This window comes from Geotrypetes seraphini, chromosome 9 (assembly GCF_902459505.1).
Source record: "Geotrypetes seraphini chromosome 9, aGeoSer1.1, whole genome shotgun sequence".
Lineage (NCBI taxonomy): Eukaryota > Metazoa > Chordata > Amphibia > Gymnophiona > Dermophiidae > Geotrypetes > Geotrypetes seraphini.
This window is the reverse complement of record NC_047092.1, coordinates 60223828-60246464: the sequence shown is the minus strand read 5'-3', so window position 1 is coordinate 60246464 and position 22637 is coordinate 60223828. Positions and strand designations below refer to the sequence as shown.

Genomic DNA, 22637 nt, shown 5'->3' with positions numbered 1-22637 from the left:
ATATTCCTGTAAATGGAGCTCCATTACTAGCTTTAACTTCTTTATTAGCTGATAATTTGTCTCTGATCAATGTATCCTCTGCTCCCCAGAGGCATCAGATATAGAAATCTGTTTATATACTGCTTTAGTGTTGGAGTTGAGTGCCTGCCTTCTTTTATCGTCTTATTTGTGTTGTTTTCTTTGATTTGGTTTCTCTCACTTCTCCCCACCCCTCCTAATTTGTGGACTTTAGATTTCTGTTATTGCACTTTCTGTTGAATTTAAATTTTCCTGTATATTTATTTATTTACAAAGCTTATAACCTACTGAATCACCATGGGGAAGAGTGTGGCACACTGGTTAAAGCTACAGCCTCAGCACCCCGTGACCCTGGGCAAGTCACTTAATCCCCCCATTGTCCCTGGTACATTAGATAGATTGTGAGTCCACTGGGACAGACAGGGAAAAATGCTTGAGTACCTGAATAAATTCATGTAAACCATTCTGAGCTCCTCTGGGAGAATGGTCTAGAAAATTGAATAAATGGGTAAATAAAAACATAATATTGCAAAACTCGAAACAGACAAAAAAATAGAAAACTAACAAAAATAAGTACTTCTAAATAAATACGCCTTTAAAAACTTACAAAAAATTTTCATCATCTGCCTTATGTAATGCGACTGGTAACACATTCGACAGGGGGGATGTAGAACACGAAAAGTTTCATGCATGGGCTAGAGTAAGCCTACCATTAATCAATGGAGCCAAAGTATATGCAGACTGGGAACATACAGTATACATGATGGTTGAAGAAGAGAAAGTAAACAATCAAGACATCAGTACCAATGAAGCTGTATCACAGCTATGGTGATATCGTCTGAATAAGCCATGCCCAATATAAGTCGTACAGCCATATGCAAAACCAGCTGCACAGAGTGCAATACTATGTTCTCCAAATCTACACAAGACATAATAAGCATTCGAATTACAATATGAAAATCAGATTCTGCTATCTGCAAGCATCTAAGTTTCCTCAGTTTGCGAAAAGAGTTCCTAATTGCATATATGCGGAAAGAAAGTATTTATCTAACAAAACCACAAGATGTCAGAATTTCACTCACACAGAAATGTTCACATCAAGCTATGCAAACAACAATAGGAGGAATAAAAGTCATAGCTGGCGAGCACCAAACCCTTACTGATGTCCTCATTTCCAGGACAAGTAAACTTTGTCCATTGTGCTGAAGTACACAAAAAGGAGTCATGAATCACCCTTTTACCCATTCGTTCACTATAAGGACCATCCCTCAGGACAACAGGTATATATAATACAATGTCATCACCATACAAATTATTTTAAAAAAGACCATGGGCTTTAATAACATCACATAAAGATTAAAAAGCAACACAGAAAGGGTTGAGCTCTGAGGTATACTATGTTTGATAGAGTGCTACGAAGATATCAATGTCCCTATAAAAACGTGGTGCTGGCAATCAGTCAGGGAAGAAGGCAACCAAGAGTAAACAGTTCTGCACAATCCCATAGAACTACCATATATGCTCAAATATTAAACAATCCAAAAATAAACCGAGGTAACCTTTTTACTTCCCCCCAAAAAAGGAGGAAAAAAGATTAACTCGAATGTAAACTGGAGGATTAATATTCAAGTGCAGTGCCTTGCCCTACCAGGCTCTGCACCCTTTTCCCCTCCCTAGCTGCTCTGCCAGTCTCTGCATCTAGTCCCCTCCCTCCCCTGCCTTTCCAGTCTCTGCACCGAGCCCCCCTCCTTCCATGCCAGGTTTTGTACCCTGTACCCCCTCCCATTGCCTTGCAGGCTTCCACCAGGCCTGCCATAAGTCCTGGAGGTTCCGTGGTGGGCCGGGACAGCAGGGATCCCTTCTGCCTCCAGTCTCAGCTGATTCAAAGAATTTTTACCTCCCTGCCTCCCCCGCGTAGGTCCAGTGGTGACCTGCGGCAGGAGAGACCTTCCTTCACTCCTGCCCATGCAGAGCCACTAGCTGATTGGCTGCTGCGAGTTCTTGTGAGACCATGAGAACTCGCAGCAGCCAATCAGCTAGCAGCTCTGTTCAGGCAGGAGCGGAGGAAGGTCGCTCCTGCCCGTTCAGAGCCATTGATTGGCTGCCACGAGTTCATGGCAGCCAATCAGCTAGCAGCTCTGCACGGGCATGCTGTGGTTCACCACTGGACCACCAGGGATTCTAAAAGGTATGCGAGAGAGGCGGGAGGGAGGTAAAAATTATTAGAATTGACTGGGACTGGAGACGGGAGAGATCGCTGCTGTCCTGGTTCACTGCTAGACCATCAGAAATTTAAAAGGTACACTGGGGTGGGGGAGGGAGATAAAAGTTATTAGAGTTGGCCGGGACAGTAGACGGAAGGTCTCTGGGCAGGCCTGGCAGAGACCTGCAACAGGTTGGGGGGGTCAGCAATAACCCGAATATAAACCAAGACCCCTATTTTTGGGCCCCAAAATCTCAGTTTATATTTGAGTATATACAGTAAGAGAATGTAACAACATATTATGATTCACAGTCAAGAAAAGTAAAATAAACACTTAAGTAGTTTCAAGCATCCAACAACTGAATATGGTATCAATACCAGGAAATAGATGAAAGCCATGCTGTTGAGAATCAAGAAGAGAATGTTCATCACATTAAGCCTGAAGTTGATAGAGGACCACATGTTCAAGAACTGTTGTAAGTAAAGGAAGGCTAGAGATTCATCAATAAGAGGTTTGGATGTGAGGTGACCAAGGTTCAGCTTTTAAAACAGGCCAGACACTTTCCCTTTTAAGTTGAGAGGGCAATATAGAGAAGGAGAGATGAACAATCCTAGTGAGAAATTCTGCAAGATCTTAATGGGCAATCTTTATCCAGCTAGTAGGGCATAGATTCAGGGCCAAAGTGGTTGTATATAAGGCTACAATAATACCCTGCTAAGCAAAAACATTATCTGGCAAATTCTATATAGTCTGCCTACAGTTAGGTGTCATATTGACATTCCTAGCTTAATCGATGCTGATAATTGGCTTTCTTGGACTTAATTAGGCTAGCTTATTGGCTTGAAAACCACAATTCTAGAAAAAGTAGGTGCCTAGTCCAAAGCACCTACCTAAAAGTGGGCATGGTTAGGGGCAGATTATGGACGCGTTTTCGCATTGTTATAGAATACGCGCGATTCACACCAACTTAGGTACAGGTATTTAGGCTTTGGGTTTATTGGCCTAAATGGGTGCACTAAATATCAGTCATGCATATGGGCGCTAGCACAATTCTATAAACTGCACCTAACTTTGGAAGTGTTTTATAGAATCATACTATGTGCCATACGTTTTAACACCGATTTTTTAGGCATCATATATAAAATATAGTCCTTACCCCCTAATTCTATTTGAGCACACAATTTTGCAACAACATGCAATGAACTTTTAGATATGTATGCAAATGCTAATATTCTAATTGTTTACATGCGTAATGTATATATAAATGTTAGCACCTAGTTCATAGAATCACCTGAAACCATCTAATTTAGACATCTCAGTTATTCTCTATGTGGCTGAATATTAGCCTCTACATGTTTCCCTCCCGTCATTGCTATGATAACTGAATCTGCATAAGACACTTACAGTCTTCCCCAGAATGTCCAATAACTACTGCTGGTTCTTCTGCATATCCAATATCATTCAAAGCCTGTACTTTTATTTCATAGGGAACAAAGGTTGGCGTTGCAGACACAACATATTTAGAAACATTTGCAACAATAACAGATGTCCATTCATCATCAGAATCTTTTTGACGCCAACTGACTTTATATTGAAGACCAGGTCCATTGGCCAGGAACCCTCTCATTGGCTACAATGAAATGAAAATAAAGTATTCAATTATAAAAAAAGAAAATACATTGATCATATTGAACATTGAATAGCACACTTTACTTCCAATAAAGTCTATTATGTATTAATATCATAAATGTGTAGTATGGACATTTCATTGTCTAAAATAAATAAATAAAAGCCCAGATCAGTGTATACCACTATTTAGATAGATAGATAGATATCACATTAATTCAAACAAGTAAAAGATATGAAGAATTTCAAAGGTAAGAATAATTCAATCAAAATAGGCTCACATCGGTTGTACTATTTTGAAGCTGCAGAATATGATCATGTTATACATATCCCATATTAAAATTCATTATTAAGGTATTTCATTTTTATTGCACTGATATTGTGAGCATCATATCTATGTTATATGAATGTTATTCCATGCTGCCCATTATGGGGTATCTTTTGTATTCTGCAGATATTTATCATATTTCTCTGATATTAATGTTCTACTGTGCTGTTTTAATATGTATATTTCTGTTACTATCTTATATCATTGCTACTACTGAGATTTAGTTTGCCTATATCCATATTTATCTCACTGATATTATTTTAGACTTATATTTGGTCATTTTACTATTATGCTGTTAACATTATGTCGGGGAGGCCTAAGGCCAATCGGATTTTCAGGCTAGCCCTAATGAATATGCATGAGAGAGATTTGCATATAATAGAAGTGACAGGCATGCAAATCTGCTCCATGCATATTCATTAGGGCTAACCTGAAAACCCGATTGGCCTGGTGGTCCTCTAGGACAGGGTTGGGGACCACTGGTTTATAGAATAATGTTTAGCTCCAGGACCGCCCCTAATTTTAAGTGAGGTCATTTACACCAACTGAAATGTGGTGCACGTCTTGGCATAAAACCAAAATTTGAGCACAATATGTAGAATCCAGGGATATAATTTCCACCCTGTACAATGATTAAAATAAAATCAGAAGGGTTCCATAAGAGTACCCTAAGCTGTCAAAGAATACTAATGATCTTTAGTAAATTCAGCTTCCTTCTCATCAGGGTCATTGTAATTATAAGGGTTATTCTTGTTTTCTTCATTTATTGATATTTATTAACTGCTTTTATTAAAAGACTCGCTCAAAGCAGTGTACTGTACAACAGCTACAGTTTAACATAACTTACAATTTTGCTAACAGCATAACAGTAGTAAAATGAGCAAATATAAGCATAAAAATCAATCAATAAGGTAAATTTGGAGATGGCAAATTGAAGCCTAGTACAGTGGAACCTTGGTTTACGAGCATAATTCGTTCCAGAAGCATGCTCGTAAACCAAAATACTCATATATCAAAGCGAGTTTCCTCATAGGAAATAATAGAAACTCGCTTTGATATGTTCCCCCCCCCAGGCCAGTGGTGCTGCTCCCCCCCCTCTCACAAAGACCCCCCTCCGCGCGAACCAGCACCCCTCCCCCCGTGCGAACCAGCACCGTCTGCCCGATCAACTTAAACTTACCCCCCCCCCCCCGGGGTCTGGCACCGGCATGCAGCCCACAGGACGCGGTGAGAGGGAGAATTAGAAGTCCTTGAACATGCGCAGATGCATGCTCAAGGCCGGCAGAAGCAGGAAGATCTAGCGGCACTGGCACGTCCTGTGGGCTGCGTGCCGGTGCCAGACCGGGGGGGGGGTAAGTTTAAGTTGTTCGCGTGGGGGGGTGCCGGTTCGAGTGGGGGGTCCTTTACAAGCGGGGAGGAGCGATGCCGGTTATCGGGGGGGGGTGCTCACAAATCGAGTCAACACTCGGTTTGCGAGACACGTTTTGCGAGAATGTGTTGCTCATCTTGCAAAACACTCGCAAACCGGGTTACTCACAAACCGAGGTTTGACTGTAATAGGACTAACATGACAAAGTATTAGAAGTATATACATATAACAGAAACATACACAGAACATACCTATAACAGAAATATGATACATGTCAGTACAATACAAATGATACCACGATAGACAGCATGGAAGAACAATTTATATAACATAAATATGATACTCACAATGTCAGCACAATACTAGTGAAATACTAGGGGCCTGATATTTGTCCAGTTAACTTTGGGGCTTAACCAGACAAACTTTAACTTTAAAATTTCCTACCTACCAATCAGCTAAAGGTTGCTCAGACAGCTTGGTTTTTTATGCATATGCCCCATAGTTTTACTAGAAAATTCAATTTGTTCAAATTGCTTTCCAAGAAAGATGACAGTTTTACCTATATTTAACATAGGTTTTTAGAGGAATATATTTTCATATTTATGGTGTCCCTAAATCTAAAGATATGTTTGATCATAATCAATCTAGCACTTGTTCTATAAAAAGAATTTCCTTAATTTGCAGCTATAATTTTTTAGGGGGGTTAAGCAGTTTCCTTTTTGTTTCTCTTCAGTCAGAACTGAACTACAATTTTGGCAACGTAGGCCTTGTTTTGAAACTACCCAGGAACTTTTATCCATGCCTCCCGATATTCAATCTGCAGGCTGAGCTGACCCTGGATATTCAAAGCCAGGACATGTGCAGCTTCCGGTATTGAATATCTGGGTCTTATCAGTCACCCAGAAGTTAACCAGGTGCCAGCCAATATTCAGACCAGCACCTGGTCAACTTCACTGCATAAAGTTAGAACAGCCTTTTTTTTTGCTGTTCTAACTGTATGCAGTTACTTAACTGGTTAAGGGGCTAAAAACCACCACTAACTGGTGGTTTTTAGAATGCAAGATCGTGCGGTATACATACTGTATAAATAAATTAAATAAGCGTAGCTGGTTAGGGGATGGCTGGTTGGAAGGAATATTTGCAACACTAACCAGGCAAATGCCACTGATAAGTCATTTAAATGGCTTTGAATATTGGGCCCATAATTTATATCCCTTCTCCCCACCCAACTAGCTCACCTAGCCCAGACATTACAATGACAGTCATAAGCTGGCTTCTTTTGGAATCCTGTGACCTAAATATGGCCACTCAGTATTTTTTATGACCACTGGGTCTCCTTTTACATTGAGGTGTAAGTATGTCTTTATAGCATCTCCTCTACTGATTGACCTGGAGAGCAAAGACATGATCTGAAAATTGAACATAAGTCCTCTAGATGGCAGCACACATCACACAGTAAACTCCTATGCCACCAGGCTAGCCCTATGAAAATAATGATTCATCACTAAGGCATTTACTATCATGTTAACATAAGAACATATGAATAGCCAGTATCCTGTTTCCACAATGGCCAATCCAGGTCACAAGTACCTGGCAGAAACCCAAATAGTGGCAACATTCTGTGCTACAAATATGTTTACCATATTTTCATCTAGGACAGATAGTTGAATTGGGTACTTAATGCTAAAAATTAAAATTTAGAAGCAGGTTTAAAATTCCTATATCCCTGAAAATCTGGGTGCAAGCCCGTATTGCTGGTTTAAGAAAAGGTTGAACCTCCCAATAGAAAGTCAATAACACTTTACTATAAGAATTATTATTTCTTTAAAAACAATTCAGTAAGTGTCAGGCTATAATATATTTGGACAGTTTACTTACCTCCCAAGTAATCACCAAATTGTTAGGTTTTGATCCTATGCCTTTAACACCTGATGGACTGCCATCTGGCTCTAAAAATGAAAAACATTGAAGTTGGATCCCATTAGGATTTCTTGTTTATATCAGCCAGACTTCTAAAGAATTTTGCCAATATATTAGACACCAGGGAAATGTGTCAGTAAGAGGCTGGGGTGGTTCAGGGTCTGCGGTATGCAGGGAAAAAATTGGAGCCCTTGGTGGTGGTGATGGTGCTTTACCATGGAGGCAGGGTTTGGCAAAGGGAGGTTCAATGATCAAGGTGTGTGAATGGGATTGGGGGTTGCTGTGGACAAGATATGATCAGAATTCAGGGTGTGGAGCTTGTTGATGTACCACTACAGCAAATTGCTTGCTTGTTTGGACTGGCACTTCACCACATGGGAGCATTCAAACAATCTGCCAATGCATATAATAGGATGCTCATGTAAAAAGTGACTGCCCTGTGTGGTAAATGAATGGGAGCTACAAGGCATACCCTCTTCATTCACTGCATAAGCTTTGTATTTAAGGTGCACATAGGCCCAGATTCTGTATACAGCACCGCTATCAGCGGGCGCATAAAAAGCAGCTGCTGAGCGCATATCAATCACGCGATGGCGCCGTATACAGAATTACACCTTCAGGCAAGATAGGTGCTGGAAATGTAGGCCAGGATTTTCTGGGCCTAAATTTCCAGTAGCTATCTATGCTGTGAATTGCATCTACGTAGGTGCTTTTCAGCACCTAATTCCATTTCTGGCATTAGCCACACCATAGTGGCTTTAGGCACCAGAAAGTGCATGATCCTGGCACCTTTTATTTAGGCACTGGTAGGTGCTTGATCATCATCAAGGTTTTTCACCATTTCTAATGGCATTTGTCAATTAACTTAGGTGTCGGTAGGGCGGCTACAGGCATCTGAGTTTCTCCGATAGTACATAAATTTACCACACTTTAGTAAAAGGTATCTCTGAGAGCCTGATTCTATAAACAGTGTCTATACTGTTTGGTGTAGTTGTTGATCAAGTGGTCTTAGGCACCACTAGGCATTAAAATCCTTAGGTGCATGCCATTTAAAACAGGGTTTTCTTGGCCTAAATGAGTACACCTAAGGTAGGCATCTAGCAGCACCTAACTCAGTCCATACCCAAATTCCACCCCAGATCCACCCTAACCACGTATACTTGCCAAATAGGCACCAGTAGGTGCCTTGGTGTAGAAGTCTACCTTGAAGTGCTATGTGCCTACCAGCAAATAAATTTTTTTAATTGGTTTTTAATAGTGCTTTCAATCAACAGTGCCTATTAGGCCAATTAAAAAAATTAAGTTAGGCACCTAGATCAGCTAGGCATATTGTTCTAGGCACCTGTAGGCATCTTTTTAAAGAAACAGAGCTTTAATGCATTTATTTGCATGTGTTGTTACTCCACAGCAGCAGTAAGATGTACCACATTAACTGCTTAGTGTAGATAGAGAGGCAGAACAGGCAAGGAATGAGCTTGGATTCTGCCTTGCCATATGTGCACTGTTACAATACCGCAAATGATGCTGATCTGTTAATGGCACCTCAATAGGTGACAGTAATTGCATCCATGATAGCTGCAGTACTCAACACATAGTAAATGTTTTTTTCTCTGTTGTAACTATATGGGAAGATGCTGGGCATACAGGCTCTGTAATCAACTCTCATTAATTGTTGCACAAATGAGCAGTAACTGAAAATTTTTATTGCGCTTTAGCAAAATAGCTCCTTAATCTCTTGAATGCCTGATTGATCCAAACTTATCAATGACAGATCACGTATCCAAACTAGTTTCTTCCTCCTTCTACTACCTCCGTCAGCTAAAAAACATACGTGCATACTTCTCAGAACCCGAATTCGCCTAACTACTGTACGCTTTTGTTCAATATATTTATTAATGACCTGGAAGCAGGAACAAAATGTGAGGTTATTAAATTTGCGGATGACACCAAATTATACAGCAGGGTTGAAAGCAAGGAGGACTGCAAAAATCTCCAAAAAGATCTGACAGCACTGGAAGAGTGAGCCAAAAAGTGGCAAATGAGTTTCAACATAGGGAAATGCAAGGTCATGCATGTAGGGAAAAAGAACCCGATGTTCATTTACCAAATGGGGGGATCACCACTAGGGGTGAGTAAACTTGAAAGAGACCTGGGAGTGATGGTAGACACATCATTGAAGGCGTCGGTGCAGTGTGCCACGGCCTCAAGGAAGGCAAACAGAATGTTGGGTATCATTAAGAAGGGTATCACGACCAGGACGAAGGAAGTCATCCTGCCACTGTATCGTGCAATGGTGCGCCCGCACCTGGAGTACTGTGTCCAGTACTGGTTGCCATATCTCAAGAAGGACATGGCGGTACTTGAGAGAGTCCAGAGAAGAGCAACTAAGCTAATAAAGGGTATGGAAGACCTCTCATATACTGACAGACTGAAGAAGCTGGGGCTTTTCTCCCTGGAAAAGCGGAGACTTAGAGGAGACATGATAGAAACCTTCAAGATCATGAAGGGCATAGAAAGAGTAGACAGGGACAGATTTTTCAAATTACGGGGAACCACAAATACAAGGGGGCACTCAGAGAAATTGAAAGGGGAAAGGTTTAGAACTAACGCCAGGAAGTTCTTTTTCACTCAGAGGGTGGTGGATACATGGAATGTGCTACCGGAGGATGTGATAAGCAGGAGCACGCTACAGGGCTTCAAAGAGGGTCTGGACAGGTACCTGGAGGACAAAGGGATTGAGGGGTACAGATAGGAATAGAGGTAGGTATTAGGGATAGGATTAGAGGCAGTTACAAAATTAGTCAGGGACACTGTTCAGGAAATTAGTCCTGATGGGCCGCCGCGAGAGCAGACCGCTGGGCAGGATGGACCTCTGGTCTGCCTCAGCGGAGGCAACTTCTTCTTATTTCTTTCTTCTTACTATTCCGCTTAGACTATCGCAACACACTACTAGTGGGCCTGCCTACCAAAACTCACTCTCGCCTCCAAAAGGTGCCAAATGCTGCAATCTGCCTCCTGAAAAACCTTATTTTCAAAGATGCAAGGTACAGGGTTAAGTGTAACAAACAAAATGGAAACCAGAAAGAGGATTGGATATAGTAAAACAAACTGGCTTCAATAGAAGAAAAGGAGTGATTGAGAAGTGACCCAATTAGGCTTGAAAAACTGCTCAGAAATATGAAACTCTGAAGAGAAGGCTGTTAAACCTCCCTTGGAGAAGAGTTCACCTTCCAGTCACTTCAAACTTAACAAGTTTATGGGCACACTAAAAAACTCCAAAGATGTTTGAAAAAACAAAGTTTCAAAGTCTTTCTGTTTTATGCAAGAAATGTCTTCATTTGGTAAAAGTTAAAACTCAGTGGTGGCAGTTTTAACTTTTACCAAATGAAGACATTTCTTGCATAAAACAGAAAGACTTTGAAACTTTGTTTTTTCAAACATCTTTGGAGTTTTTGAGTGTGCCCATAAACTTGTTAAGTTTGCAGTGACAGGAAGGTGAACTCTTCTCCAAGGGAGGTTTAACAGCTTTCCCTTCAGAGTTTCATATTTCTGAGCAGTTTTTCAAGCCTAATTGGGTCACTTCTCAATCACTCCTTTTCTTCTATTGAAGCCAGTTTGTTTTACTATATCCTGAAAAACCTTGGCATTCACGACCACGTTACCACTGCATTAGCTTCCATGCACTGGCTGCCCATTCAAAAACACTGCACCTTCAAGGCCCTGATGCTCGCTTTCAAAACCTTCTACAAAACAATTCCACACTACATGACAGCTAAACTACAAATCTACTTCCCAAAGTGACCACTGAGGTCCCAAGGAGAAAAATGACTGACCATATCTCCTGGCCACTCCCTCAAAACTGAAACAGCCCGCAAACTCTCCTACTCTCATTTCATATCCAGACTATGGCACACCATCCCCCCATCTGTTAGAACACTAGATGAACTTTGGAGCTTCACGAAAGCTGTAAAAACGTTCCTCTTCACAAATCCAGTGCCTTAAGGACATGCACCCAGAAATGCCATCATAATCAATGCGCCTACGCCACCTAACGCTCACCAGATGCTGCTTAATGTATATATTTTATTGTCATGTCTATATTGTAAATTGTCATCTCTGTCCTGTCTCGATTATATTGTGGATGTACTTTGTAACCCATTCTGGGATCCTTTGGGAGGATGGGTTAAATAACTGAGGAAATAAATAAATAAACTTGTGTATGTATACTTTTCCATACTTTGAAGTATTTAGCTGCATCCTGAAGATCTAAAGTATCTGCTTGATAAAAGTGGTATTGACTTACCTGCTGCTTTTGTCATATAGTGTTCAGATGTTTCACTAGATCTGCTTCTGCCAACCTTATTGACAGCAACAACACGGAATGAATAGTTTACATAAGGGGACAGTTGTAACACAGCTGTTGTTTGGGTTGCAGGGACTTCCGTCTGGTAGTGCCATATTCCTGGTTCATGCAATCCATCTTCATACTCAATGATAAAGCCTACAACAAAACATGAATTCAATTGTATTTCACAATTTCAATGCAAAGGTATCCAAGCAAATAGTAATTTACTAAAACAGCAAAATAAATATGTAATGCATGTAATAAATTATGGTAAGTGATCTGAAGACTGATCAAATTAAATATATTTGCTCATAAGCAACCGTGAGATTAAACGGGCAATTAAAGCAGAATAAGTACAATCTATCAAATTTATAACCACATAGCCTCAAGGTAGAAGAGATTCTCTCAGTCTACCTTCATAAGTGTACCATTACATTTGCCAAGGGTGCATAGCACAGGATTCAGGAGAAAGACCCACAAACACCAAGCTCAAAAGATGAGCCTGCCCCATCATCATACTAAGCAAAATTTTGGAGCAAGCAGTTTAAATGGTGTAGAGAGTCCAATGAAGATGACCCTCACACTGGATGGCCTGTGGAAGCAATTTCCATAGAAATGTGCAAGAAAGTTGAAGATTTAATTTTGTCAGACAGAAGAATTAAGGTTTCCTGAATAGCTGAAGAAATGGGCATCTCGGCAGGTACAGTTTGGAAAATAATTCATGAAAAGTTGGGCATGTCCCAGGTTAGTGCAAGATGAGTTCCAAGAATGCTGATGCCATATCAGAAGGCCACGAGGCTCCAGTGCTCTCAGGTGCTCTGTGAACACCAAGTTAATTTTTTTCTTCATTTGGTGACTAGAGATGAGACTTGGGTCTAACAGAGATACTGAGTCCAAAATGGAGTCAATGCAGTGGAAGCACAAGCCATTACCCACCCTAAAAAGTTGAAGACAGAAAAATCTAAAGGCAAATTCATGGCAACTGTCTTTTGGGATGATGAAGGACTTTTGCTTCTGGAGTTCATGCCACACAAGACAACTATATCCAGGGAGAGTTACACCAACACAATGATCGCTTTGCGGGAGCCAATCAAGGAGAAAAGATGAGGAAAAGTCACAGCAGGCATGCTGCTTCTTCACAGCAATGCACCGAAGCACATGCCAGGACAATCACAGGCTGCCATCCGAGTATGTGGGTTTCAGCAGCTGAACCATCCACCCTACAGTCCAGATCTGGCTCCCTTGGATTATTTCCTGTTCCAAATTTTGAAGAAATCTCTCCGTAGACAGCAATTTTCACGTGAAGAAGACATCAAAGAAGCTGTGACATCCTGGTTTGAAGGTCAAACAGAAGAATTATTTTCAAAGTGGTTAAAGTCATTGCAGGAAAAGTGGATGAAGTGGATGAAGCTATCAGGGGACGACTGTATATTAAGAACATAAGAACATAAGTAGTCGCCTCCGCCGGGGCAGACCAGAGGTCCATCCCGCCCAGCGGTCCGCTCACGCGGCGGCCCATCATGCATATTGCCTGAGCATCGGTTCCTGACTAATTTTATACCTACCTCTACACTTATCTCTAAACCTTCCACTGCTCTTATCTGTACCCCTCAATCCCTTTGTCCTCTAGGAAGCTATCCAGGTCTTCCTTGAAACCCTGTACTGTGCTATTTCCTATCACGGCCTCCGGAAGGGTGTTCCATGTGTCCACCACCCTCTGTGTGAAAAAGAATTTCCTTGCGTTTGTTCTAAACCTGTCCCCCTTCAATTTCATCGAGTGTCCCCTTGTTCCTGTGGTTTCTTTCAAATTGAAAAATCTGTCCTTGTCAACCTTTTCGATGCCCCTCAGGATCTTGAAGGTCTCTATCATATCTCCTCTGAGTCTCCGCTTTTCCAGGGAGAACAGCCCCAGCTTCTTCAGTCTGTCAGTGAATGTAAGGTTTTCCATACCCTTAATCAGTTTAGTTGCTCTTCTCTGGACTCCCTCAAGCATTGCCATGTCCTTTTTGAGGTACGGTGACCAGTAAAATATAACATCATACTCTTTTCTTTCCTACTGAGGTAGATAAATTGTTGAATGCTTCCCCCCCCCCCCCCCCCCCCACACACACACACACACACTTTATGAGGGAAGTACTATGAAGAAAATAAGATCTAATTCTAAAATTAATGATTTAAGAAAGGAATTACAACAGACTTCTTTATGGAGAGGGTGGTTGATACCTGTAATGTGCTCCCAAGGGAGATGGTGGAGAGGAAAACGGTGATAGTGTTCAAGAAAGCAAGGGATGAACACAGAGGATCTCTAATCATAAAATAGAAACATAGAAACATGATGGCAGATAAAGGCCAAATGGCCCATCAAGTCTGCCCATCTGCAGCATCCACTATCTCATCCTCTCCCTATTGGCTAAGGCTCTTAACATTTGCATCTCCTCTTTCTATAGGCTAAGGCTCTTTGCACCTGCATTGTGAGGTCATAGAGCTGCCCATCCACAGTAACCAATATCTCTTTCTCTCTCCGAGAGATCCCACATGCCTATCATAGGCCCTTTTGAATTCATACACAGTCTCTGTCTCCACCACCTCTTCTGGGAGACTGTTCCATTCATCTACCACCCTTTCTGTAGACGCATGGAACAGTCTCCCAGAAGAGGGGGTGGAGACTGAGACTGTATATAATGGGTATAAATTGAAGATCTAAGACCAGTACTGGGCAGACTTGCATACTCTGTGTGCCGTATATGGTCATTCAGCTGAGGATGGGCTGGGGAGGGCTTTGACAGCTTGGATGGTTTAAAAGGGCTGCAGTGAGCTTTGACAGAGATGCTAGTAGATACCGTGTTTCCCCGAAAATAAGACCTACCCTGAAAATAAGCCCTAGCATCATTTTTGGGGCAGGTCTTAATATAAGCTCTACCCCAAAAATAAGCCCGGGATTCGCCAGCAACTCTTCAACCGGCCCCCCCCTGCCACCGCCACCCCCACTGCGCAGGATTTCACTCTGCTGCGTTACTGATGATGTCATCAGTAATGTGGCAGATTGAATCAACGGACAAGGCTGAGGCAGCCTGTTTAGAGTGCTGCTGGCCCGACGCTGCTTTGGATGAAGGTAGGGGACAAAGTGCCGAGTTTTGAAAAGCCGTCTGGATTCTCAGACATGTCCTCAAGAGGAGGACATATCTGGGTATATCAGAATGTCTGGTAACCCTACATATAGGACTAACAGCCTTCTATGGAAGTGGACTCCAATGCGCAGCCCTTGAAGTCATCCACTGTGGCACTCAAACAGTTGGCTGAAATGCTCTTCAAATTCCATAAGCGCATTAATTTCAATTATGTCCACTTGATATAGTAACAGCAAGCAATCTCTTAAGTGAGTTTTTCAAGTGTCTCATTTATGGAATTTGCTACTCTTGACAATCCAGAATAAAGTGAGTTTTTAAAATATATCCTTGAAGTGTTGGAGAAACAATATTAGTATTAATTTTTAATGTTTAATATCCAGTCCGAATAAGCAGGTCAAGTTGGTTTACCAAATTAGTAAAAGGTGTAAGCTTGAAATGTATCTTGGGGCCTTCAGAGCTTTCTCGTATGCTATTCACACTGCAGCCCTTTACAGTACTCCCCCTAAATTCACGGGAGTTCCATTTCAGGAACACCTGCAAGTTTTGAAAAACCACAAATGAGGTTTTGCACCTGTCAAAAGGCAGGAAAGCAGGAGAGAGCAGCAGGGGCGCCGGCGGGTGCAGAAAATCATTCGCGGTATGCTCCGACGGTCTCTTCCTGTTACTAAAGTCAGGCTACACCAATCAGGAGCTGCTTTGACATGCAGCTCCTGATTGGTGTAGCCTGACTTTAGTACAGGAAGAGGCGGTTGGAGCATACCACGAATTAGTGAGTCTGCGATTTGTGAACCGCAAACACTGTATATGAAAAAAGATGGAGATCATCGTTCAATGGCTACAATGAATGATAATGGTACACACAACCGAGGTCATGCATTAAAAACAGAAACTGAAAAATTAAAAAAGTTGTCTTAAATCATTACAAGGTTTTACACTTAGAAATGTGAGCTATGGAATTTACTAAGAACATAATAATAGCCTTACTGGGTCAGACCAATGGTCCATCAAGCCCAGTAGCCCGTTCTCACGGTAGACAATCCAGGTCACTAGTACCTGGCCAAAACCCAAGGAGTAGCAATATTCCATGCTACCGATCCAGGGCAAGCAGTGGCTTCCCCCATGTCTTCCTCAATAACAAACTATGAACTTTTCCTCCAGGAACTTGTCCAAACCTTTCTTAAAACCATCTATGCTATCCACTCTTACCACAACCTCTGGCAATGCATTCCAGAGCCTAACTATTCTCTGAGTGGAAAAAAATTTCCTGCTATTGGTTTTAAAAGTATTTCCTTGCAATTTCATCAAGTGTCCCCTAGTTTTTGTCATTTTTGATGGAGTGAAAAATTGATCCACTTGTAGTCGCTCTACTCCACTCAAGATTTTGTAGACTTCAATCATATCTCCCCTCAGTCGTCTCTTTTCCAAGCTGACAAGCCCTAACCATTTTAGTTTTTCCTCATACAAGAGGAGTTCCATCCCCTTTATCATCTTGGTTGCTCTTCTTTGAACCTTTTCTAGTGCCACTATATCCTTCTTGAGATAATGATACCAGAATTTAAAGCAATACTCCAGATGAGTTTGCACCCTGGAGTGATACAGGGGCATTATAATATTCTTAGTCTTGTTAACCATCCCTTTTTTAATAATTCCTAGCATCCTGTTTGCATTTTTTAGCTACTGCTGCACATTGGGTGCAAGTTTTCATCGTAATGTCTACGATGATATCCAGATCCTTTTCATGGGCGCTAACCCCCAAGTTGGACCCTAGCATCCTGTAACTGTGATTCAGGTTATTCTTCCCAATGTGCATCACTTTGCATTTGTCCACATTAAATTTCATCTGCCATTTGGATGCCTAGTCTTCCAATTTCCTAAGGTCTGCCTGCAATTTTTCACAATCCACATGCGTAGTTCTCTTCATATTTTTTCTGATTGTTTCTGGAGATCTAAAGACACTAAAGATGATGGGAAAGCTCTTGCTGGGGCATAATAAGATATTCAAATTGGTTTGGGGTCCATTGACGTCTTTTGTAGATTTGTTAAATTTGACCTTTATCTTTATTTTCCATTGTATTGCACCCACACATCCGGGGGGTGGGGAGAAGCGGGAGGGGGGTATATCTTTTGTTTTGGTATTATTCCTGATGGTAATGATGGATGGGGGAGGGAATTTTTATCTTTTGTATAGATTCTGACTGTTTATATATGCTTATTTGATTATTATTATTTGTATGTAAATTGTATTGCACTTTTTTTGGCATTAAAAACTAAATAAAGTTAAAAAAAAAGAAGAAAGTTCTAAATGGCAGTGCTAATCTGGGATTTCTAGTTAAATGAAAGAAGCGTGATTGTTTAAATACTAATTTGTAGTAATTGTTCAGGTCTGATGAATGTTCAATGCAATTTCAAACTATCATTCTGAGATTGTTTGCCTGTTAACAATATAAGTTATCTGGATTTTAAAGTCGATCTCATCCTTTAATCCAGTTTCAACAAACCAAAGTTAATGTACCTGTAATAGGGCTGTTGTTGTCGCTTCCTGGTACCCACGAGAGCTGCACACTTCTGTCAAGATGACCAGTTAGCTCTAAATCAATAGGCGGATTTGGATGATCTACAAGTCAAGTATGCATTTGTAAATAAAGGTTATACTCATATATTAGCTGTGATGACTATCACATTTCAATAAAGAGTAGATTCAGTCATGAGCACATGCTTATACTTGACTCTTGCTAACAAGATTCCAAGATCATTTACATACAGCAGAATTGAAGCATAATAATCGATGTTGCTGAGAACTTGCAACCCAAATCAGTACCTTGAAACAATAATCATATGTGTGTGTGGGGTGGGGGAGTCTATGAGATTACAGAAAGCTTTATGATATGTGATATGATGTTCACCTGCACTTCCTGTTTATTATGAATAGAAGATGAATGAAATGAAAACTGCAATTTTTCTCAGCAGTCACAAAAAAAAGCTCATTTCAGTCAAATGCATGTGTACTACAATAGTCTATTCTTCAAATGAGAAGAGCTTTCACTTAAACATACCTCTTTAGCATGTTTGATTTCTGTAGGTGTATTCTATTTGATATAAAGGAAAATATGCAATATTCTACGTGCACATCAAACCCCCTCTTCATATGATATGTAAAACTTACCCTTAGTGCTGTGGAAGTGTCTTAATATTTAGATAACCAAATTTTATGCAATTCAGATAGGTATTTAAAACACCATTTCCATAGAACGCTGTTTTCATGATGCAAAAATACCCTTATCATGCATATTAAACTTTTCAGCATGAGTTTTGTAGTCCTCCACTATCTTAGAATTATTAGCTACAGAGTGCAGTTTTACATTTAGGAATATAACTAACTTTTATAAATGAATTTCAAATCATGTTTAAGAGATGTTCTACTTCCTCTTTGTATATAGAAGAAAACCTATATTTGGGGGGATTCCATCTGCTCTGGAAAACAGCATGCTATAGGAAAGAAAAACTTTAGGGAATTCTGGGTAGCTTACTTCCCAAAGCAAGGCCAGTACCCAGGAAATTAAAAAAAAAAAATAACTAGAAAGTATGGAAGCAATTATTTTGACCAGAAATAACCATTTCCCCTGTAGTAATAACAAACACCTTCACTAATGACTACATTATCACATGATCTGATTACAACATCCTCAAAAGAAAAAGCATTAGATTTGCAGTTAACACATGCTAAAATTTGTGCTAACTCCAAAGCCCTTTAGAAAACATACCCTTTAGTACTCTTAAAAATTTGATAACCAATTTGAACAAAATCAAAAATTCTAATTCTTTCAGATTCTTGGATCACCTTTCATTGTTTTAATCAGTTTTCATAAAACCAGGCTTTCCTATTATGAATATTATCTGGGTTGCTCTGCAAATTACATTGATTATGCAATAACTAGTCTATGTTGTTGTTCTTTTTATGTAAAGTCCTAATCCAAAGCCAATTTTCTAAATATGAATGTTAACTGAATTACTTTATACCAGTGTTTTATAAAATCATAATGCAGACATTACATAGCTCTAAATAGAAGCACAATCAGCAAAACAGGCAAAAGTGTTACACTGTAAAAAGGCACAGAAAAATTGCAGTTTTTACTACAGAGAACATGCAAATGTTTGAAAGAGAAATTGGTATTATTTTACCGTAAACGATAGCTGGAGTTGGGGTAGCAGCTGGAAAGAATGTTAATATATAAGATTTAGTTAAAAGGCAGTAAGCAAGACAAGCAGGTAACCAGGATTTGAAAGATATTATGATTATATTTCCCATGAAAAAGAAAGCAATATAATGTATACATTGGACCAAATTCTATAAATTGCATTCAAAAATGGACACAAGAAAAGATTGGCGGCATTATGCGCATGACCTTTACAGAACTGTGCTTAGCTCCAATTCCTGCACCCTATCTTTGTGTGCTTTGCACCTGCTAAAACCTGGTATAAATGGTGGCGCTCAAGCTGGGCATGCTGACAACATGTGCAACTTTTTGGAATACCCTTTGACACGCTCATGCCCCTCCAATGGCCGTGTCCTCTTTTAAGTTGCATGCTGTAGGATTTGGGCACCAAGCCTTATAGGATAGCGTGCAGTCAGATGCACGCACAAATCTTAATTGGAACCAATTAATGTCAATCATTGTTTGCCAGTGGTCAGTTATTGCTTATTAACAGCTTGCTAGTCAATTAAGCTCTGTGTGTATCTCAGGATCATGCCCAAATTTAGGTGCTCAAATCTGGGCATCATATATAAAATCCAGGGGATTGGGGGAGGGGTAATTTTATAATAGGATGCTGCATTAAAAGCCACAACCTATGTGCTTACATATTCTTTATAAAACAGGCTCTTAGAATCAGCCCTAAGGATGTGGTAATTGAAGTACACAAATTTATACCTGTTCCAAGACTGATATATTTATGCATTTTATACCATAAGTCAACATGACTATAAACTGGTGCCCAAAAAGACATAATTAGTGCTAATTCTATAATGGTTTAAGTGTATGCTTAACCCTAGAAGGCCGAGAAATTTCTGCAACTACTATGTCCCACTGGGATCATTTTGACCCCACATGCTATATCAATACTTTATTAGCTGTTTTGTTATTAACATGACTTTTAAATGTACGTATATGATTATAGTGACTATATTCGAGGAAACGCAAGTAAAAATTAATTCAAGCCCTGCTTTAATTTTATATAAGTAAGCAGAAGTGCAAACATTATAAAAAAAAATGTTGATTTTCATTATCTGTAAGTGCTGTTATTAAATTATCTTAGTCATTCAAAATGGTTTTATTGAAAAAGCCAAAGTGAAGATTTTTAAATTCCTGAAACAATAAACATAGTTAAAATAATATGTATAACAAATTTAATTAATTAAAAGTAATAGGTCTACTGTTACAGTATGTCATAAGGTGATACAGTAGTCTATAGTAATAAATGCCAAAGATTTTGCCTAGCAGTTGATGCAAATATTTTTTGAATGTTCCCTGCACATTGCATGTCCACATTTTGAACAGGTAACACTGCACTTTCTGTCTTTTTCTTGAGGGAAATAAGAGCAATGCATATGTTGGAGGCACAGACTCAGCACAAAGTTCTGCCGCATGCATCTAATTTCGTCAAGTAGATCAGACTTTCTTACTAGCTGCTTCCCAAGCTCCAGTAGGAAGAGCCATCGCTGATGTCTTGTCTTATTTTCCCACTCTGGATTCAGTCCAATCTAGATTATGAAAGCATTCAAAGAGCTTATGTCAACCATGTTGTAGAAGATGACCATTGGCCAACGCCTCGTCATCCTCTTTGTAGAATATAGCCAAAGCATTTGGTCTATTGTATCAATTCCTCCTTTCGATGAGTTGTAGTCCAGGATGATGCAGGGTTTCTTCACTGGATGTACTTGATTAATTTTAGATTGGGTGTGCATACTGCTCAGTAGCACCACAACTTTGCCTTTCTTTGAATAGTACAATCCCAGTGAAGAGTCATTATTGAAGGCAAACACTGTTGACAGTGGATCACGGCTCTTTGTACAAATAAGCTCTTATGGCAATTCCTTTCTGTGTTTTCGAACTGTTCCAAGAAGTGTCATAGACCAATCTGATAGTTTCTTTGTTGCCAGTCCAAGACTTGTAAAAAAAAAAAATTGTCAGTTATAACATTTCTTCCAGAACTTTTCAAGCAGCTGGCTAGCTCAAGAACAACATGCTCACCTTGACACTTTTCTCTTTCTTCTTGTTTTCCAGCATAAATCTGGAGTCAATACACATAGGAAGTCTTGCTATCGCAGAGCATCCATAGCTTGATGCCATACTTTCCAAGCTTGCTTGGAATGTACTGCCTGAATGGTACACATCCACAATAGGTCAACAATTGTTCATCCACAGATACATTTTCATGGGGCACAAATGTGTCCTGCAGTGTTGCTTTCCACATGTCAAACACACTTGTCTAATTCTTATTGCTCTCTTCTTTGGCATGCGTCATCAAATCTCATCAAATGAGATATTTGCTAGAAACAATTCCTGGCCATGACTTTCACGAAGATTGGTCTTCCATTTTGTGTGTTCCATAGCTGATGTATGGGCTTATTTTTTGACTTGTAAACACCACAGTATAGAAAGTCCCAATAAACAGCGGAGCTCTTCTTCATCAATACCTGTAAATATATTGTCCTTCTTTGTCCATTTCAAGATCTCTGTGGTAACAGAGCTTCTGAAAAATAATTTGAATTCCGTCAATATACTGACTACATTTCCCCAGTGTGGTATGCATAATATTCTTAACATTCTTCCTACCAGATGCTGGATTCACTGGTTGCTGTTACCACAGAGTTTCATCTTTGCCTCTCCACGCCACAGACAGTATATCTGATGAAGGAATGGTTAGACTTCTCGTTGATGAAGTTAAGTGATGACCTGAACATCCTCAATCTCTTGATCTCCTAATACTCCCTTGACCCCGACCATGACGGACACCAACACCATAACCTGTCTGAGAAGGATGTTTTGATTTTCCAGAGGTGTAAGTCTAATCAGCTTCTTCTTCACTAGATGACAATTCAAACTGTGAATTGGAACTGGAAGAGTCACCAGCATGACACCTGAACAGTTGTCTTCTTCCAACACTGAAGTACTTGAATCATCACCTTCGACCTCAACATCTTAACATAAGAACATAAGAAGCTGCCTCCACTGGGTCAGACCAGAGGTCCATCGTGCCCAGCGGTCCGCTCCCGCGGCGGCCCATCAGGTCCATGATCTGTGAAGTGGTTTCTGACTATTCTTATAACCTACCTCTACTTCTATCTGTACCCCTCAATCCCCTTTTCTTTTAGGAACCTTCTCAGTTCCTCAGCAGAATACTTTACAGTGGCCATAATTGCTTACACGATATCCCAATCTATTATGCAACAGTGATGAAAACCAATGGAAGAGGGTATCAAACCCTGAAACTGCCCATTATTGGAATTCCATGTTGCAAATAGTGGTGTGTTATTGTAAACCAGGGGTGTCAAAGTCCCTCCTCGAGGGCCGCAATACAGTCGGGTTTTCAGGATTTCCCCAATGAATTTGCATGAGATCTATTAGCATACAATGAAAGTAGTGCATGCAAATAGATCTCATGCATATTCATTGGGGAAATCCTGAAAACCTGACTGGAT

The 22637-nt window shown here is 40.2% G+C and overlaps 1 protein-coding gene across 12 annotated transcripts in view; it reads right to left on the bottom strand.

The window, feature by feature from the left end:
• NRCAM (neuronal cell adhesion molecule) overlaps positions 1 to 22637 on the bottom strand; it is a 391220-nt gene that overhangs the window by 110918 nt on the left and 257665 nt on the right. For 11 of the 12 annotated variants that reach the window (XR_004540624.1, XM_033958216.1, XM_033958215.1 and 8 more), the window contains 4 exons: positions 17451 to 17552; positions 11769 to 11966; positions 7424 to 7494; positions 3627 to 3852 (listed from right to left, as the gene is read on the bottom strand). Coding sequence is in view for 11 of the 12 variants with exons in the window: in XM_033958216.1 (XP_033814107.1) it covers positions 3627 to 3852; positions 7424 to 7494; positions 11769 to 11966; positions 17451 to 17552 (597 nt within the window). In the remaining variant the exon portion in view is untranslated. Of the gene's footprint in view, positions 1 to 3626; positions 3853 to 7423; positions 7495 to 11768; positions 11967 to 17450; positions 17553 to 19117; positions 19148 to 22637 lie in introns of all 12 variants that reach the window. The other variant, XM_033958225.1, reaches the window with a different exon arrangement.